The following is a 3,991-nucleotide window of genomic DNA, read 5'->3' on the forward strand; positions in this document are numbered from 1 at the left end:
CAATTTCACAAATATATTTGTTTTGATGGGGGTACATAGGGTTTGTCAGTTTAAGAAAGATGGTATTAAAGGATTAGCATGAACTGAGAAGTGATACTTTTATTTTAAATTTGCCTAATAGGTGAATGATCTTCACTACTTTTTAAAATTATTCTAGCAAATTATTTATTTTTCATTTTGTTTTATAGGTCAAATAAGATGCTATTCTGCAGACAACCCAAATCTTATTAAAATTATTTTATTAAATTCAAAATAGAGTTGTTTATTTATGACTAAATTCTGTTGCAGTAGCCTCACTAGAAATATGACATCAATAATTCAGTGTCCTGATGTACAAATAGCTGTTTGTCTACTCTACTGTAGTCTTTACTATGACTGTTGATCAATTTCTTTTCATGGAAACCTTTTTAAGTGTAATGTGCTAAAAAGAATTTTCACTCAAATCATATTAAATTTAATCTGGAATGAAAAGAAAAGCTGTTCTTTACAATATTTACAAGGAAGGCTTAGGAAAGGTTGCTAAAATTAAAACTGATTAAAAATTAAATTGAAATATGCAGTATAGAGTGAGTTAGTTCATTGGTTAATTATGATGACAGCCCTGAACACATTTCAGTCTTATTAGACTTCCTCAGAGAAGTATAATCTAACACTTACTACATCATAGAACTGAGAAGTGATACTTTTATTTTAAATTTGCCTAATAGGTGAATGATCTTCAATGATTATATATCTTTGTTCAGTTGTCCTGTGATCTTGTATGTGTTAGAGGAGGTCTATTAGGCTGAAATATATTCAGAATTATCACTGTATTCAGACCCACTCTCCATTGCATGCATACCTTTATGTTTTAATCAGTTTAACTTTTGGAGTTCTTTCCTTACCTTCTTTGGAAAAATTGTCTTTTCATTACAAGTTTAATTTTGGTTAAATAAATATTCTTTTTGGCTCATTGCATGAGTTTGTTAGACTGAACTTTATCATATCCTGTCAATATTGGCATTGAAATGTTTTGCTCTGTGTGGAGTGGAACTCAAAATGGTGACATTGTGTGCTATAGGCATCAAACAGGAATGTGTGATTAAGTTGGAGTGTAATACTTATTAAAACAAATATTGTTTTATCAGAAATAATTGAGCACCATTCATAACTCTTTTATGGTGTCTGAGACTTTTATGGAGGAAATTATTCTCAGGTCACAGATCTGGCTTGAATATTTGCTAGAGTGAGGTGATGATGTGAAATCAGGTAACAGATCAAGTCTATAATCCAACAATAGGAACAGTCCCACAACAGGATCTACACAGTTTCTGTTTACCAAATATCAGTCATTAGGTTTTGTCAAATTGAGGCTAGGATAAAAGACACTTATTGAACCTGAAACTACAAGTTGCAAAGTGAACTTCTTAACCACATAAAATCAATGGATTAACAAAATAGTAAAGCAATTAGAATGGTGTTTGTGTGGAGTGGTATTGTTTTCTTTGGAATAATACAGTATATTAATTTATTTTACAGTCACATTATATTGATGGTTGCTGATGATATGGCCTGTAATGCTAGGAACCCTCATCCTGGTGAGTAGTTTAGTAACATTTACTAAATATGTGTAGGTATATACATCATCATCATCATCATCGTTTAACATCTGTCTTCCATGCTGGCATGGGTTAGATGGTTTGATTGGGGACTGGCAAGCCAGGAGGCTGCACCAGGCTCCAATCTGATCTGGCAGTGTTTCAACAACTGGATGCCCTTCCTAACGCCAACCACTCTGAGAGTGTAGTGGGTGCTTTTTACATGCCACCGGCATGGGAGCCAGTCAGGTGGCACAGGCATCGAACACATTTGGATGGTGCTCTTTACATGCCACTGGCACAAGAGCCAGTCAGGGTGGGGTACTGGCATCGATCACATTCGGATGGTGCTTTTTACATGCCACCAGCACAGTGAGACGGACAGGCGGTACTGGCAAGACCCACGCATGAATGGTGCTTATTGTGTGCCACCAGCATGGAAGCCAGTCAGGCGGCACTGGCATCGGCCACAACTAGAATTTCTATTTGATTGTGATTTGATTTGATTTTGATTTTGATTTACTTGACTCAATAGGTCTCCTCAAACATGGCATGTTGTCCGACGATCCAAAGGTACTTTTTAAGTGGGCTGGTTTTGCGACTCTGGTGTAGGCTACGGCTGTGATCTCACTTTACTTGCTGGGTCGTGTGTAGGTGCTTGTGCCTCTCCAAGAGAGGGATACAATGTATATGTCTAATATATATGTATGAGGGGTGTTCATTAAAGATTTCCCCTGACCCACTGGGATCAGCGAAACTTGACATAATTATTAGTCCTTCTCTACATAGCCACCACCAGTGGTGAGACACTTCTCTCATCGCTTTATGTAGCTTTGAAGATGTCATCTATAGAAGTCCGTAGGTTGCGTCTGGAGTTCAAGACTTTCCTCAGAAATATATTCATCATCATCCGAAACGTGCTTCCCCTTCAAAAAAGACTTAAGGGTTGGAAAGAGGTTAGGTTTGGAGAGTAAGGTGGATGAGGAACGATTTCATGACTGCAGGAGTTTGCTTTCATCTGGGCAATATGTGCATTGTGAACTGGGGTGTTGTGTTGGAGGAGGTGGACTCCTTTGGTCAGCATGCCACACCTCTCTGCTTTGATGGTGTCCTGCAATTTCTGCAGCAGAGAATCATATGTCCCATTAATTATGCCTTTTGGCAGAAAATCCATCATCACTACTCTGTGCTGGTCCCAAATGTCTGTGGGCATCACCTTGCCTGCTGAGGGTTGGATATGAACCTTCTTTGGAGGTGGTGAGTTATCATGCCGCTGTTGCTTTGACTGGACTTTAGTCTCAGGATCATAGTGATGGACCCATGTTTCATCCTGTGTGATAAGTCTTCCTGCAAAGTTCTTGTTTTCTTGGCACATTGCCAAAAGAACCCGGGTGCAATTGACTTGTTCCTGCTTCTGAAAAGGTGTGAGCATCCTGGGAATCCATTGTGCAGACAACTTCCGTATGTGAAAATGGTCGTGAATGATTTTAACACAGACCCTATACTTACCTTCACTTCTTGGGCTAGTTGCCAAATAGCTATGCAGCAATCCTCCTAAATGGTGGCTTCTACTTTATGGATGGTGTCATCATCAATGGTGGAATGTGGTCATCAAGGAATAGGAGCAGAGCAGTTTCCACCAACGTCCGACTTCATTTAAACTGGTGATGCCAGTGCTTGACTACATTGTATGATGGTGCATTGTCACTATAAACTTCTTTCATTTCATCGAAAGTTTCTTTTGGTGTACAGCCTTTCAAGTATATGAACCTGATCGCTGATCTGCATTCAGCTTCCTCCATTATAACACCTTAGTCCACTTCAGTGGCCGTAATAGACAAGTAAATGCTAGTGGAAAGCTGCAATTTACAATGTGACATGTAGAGACATGTATGATTATACCTGTAAAAGTTCCGTTTCCTGTAATAACTGGAAGTTGGTCAGGGGAAATCTTTAATGAACACTCCTCATATGTACACTCCTCATATGTACATGCTTTATATATGTATGTATGTATGTGAAATTATGATAACACAAGATGCAGTGTATATCATTTGTTCCCTACATATGTTTCACCATTGTGGTTATTTGAAACTTCTGCATTGGACCCAAGTGCATTTGGATGCAGAACCACAACACCAGGGAACACTATATTGACAAAATAGGGAGGCACAAATATTCACTCACTGACTCACACATGCACACACACACACACACACACACACAAAGAGCTTCCTTCAGTTTCTGCCTACCAAATCCAGTCACAAACCTTTTCTCGAGGTCATAAAGATGTTACACAGTAAGACTGAACATGAATCTATGTGGTTGGAAAGCAAGCATTTTAACCACTTAGCCACTCGTCCCCCGCCCCCCTCTCTCTCTCTATATATATATATCTATATATATATATATAT

General features: G+C 38.6%; 1 protein-coding gene across 1 annotated transcript in view; it reads left to right on the forward strand.

Moving 5' to 3' along the window:
- The window catches only part of LOC106872593 (GPI-anchor transamidase), a 16,602-nt gene that overhangs the window by 6,191 nt on the left and 6,420 nt on the right, over window positions 1-3,991 (forward strand). The window contains exon 3 of the mRNA XM_014919626.2: window positions 1,519-1,577. Coding sequence (XP_014775112.1) covers window positions 1,519-1,577 — 59 coding nt within the window. The remainder of the gene's footprint in view (window positions 1-1,518; window positions 1,578-3,991) is intronic.

This window comes from Octopus bimaculoides, chromosome 2 (genome assembly GCF_001194135.2).
Source record: "Octopus bimaculoides isolate UCB-OBI-ISO-001 chromosome 2, ASM119413v2, whole genome shotgun sequence".
NCBI classification, from domain to species: domain Eukaryota; kingdom Metazoa; phylum Mollusca; class Cephalopoda; order Octopoda; family Octopodidae; genus Octopus; species Octopus bimaculoides.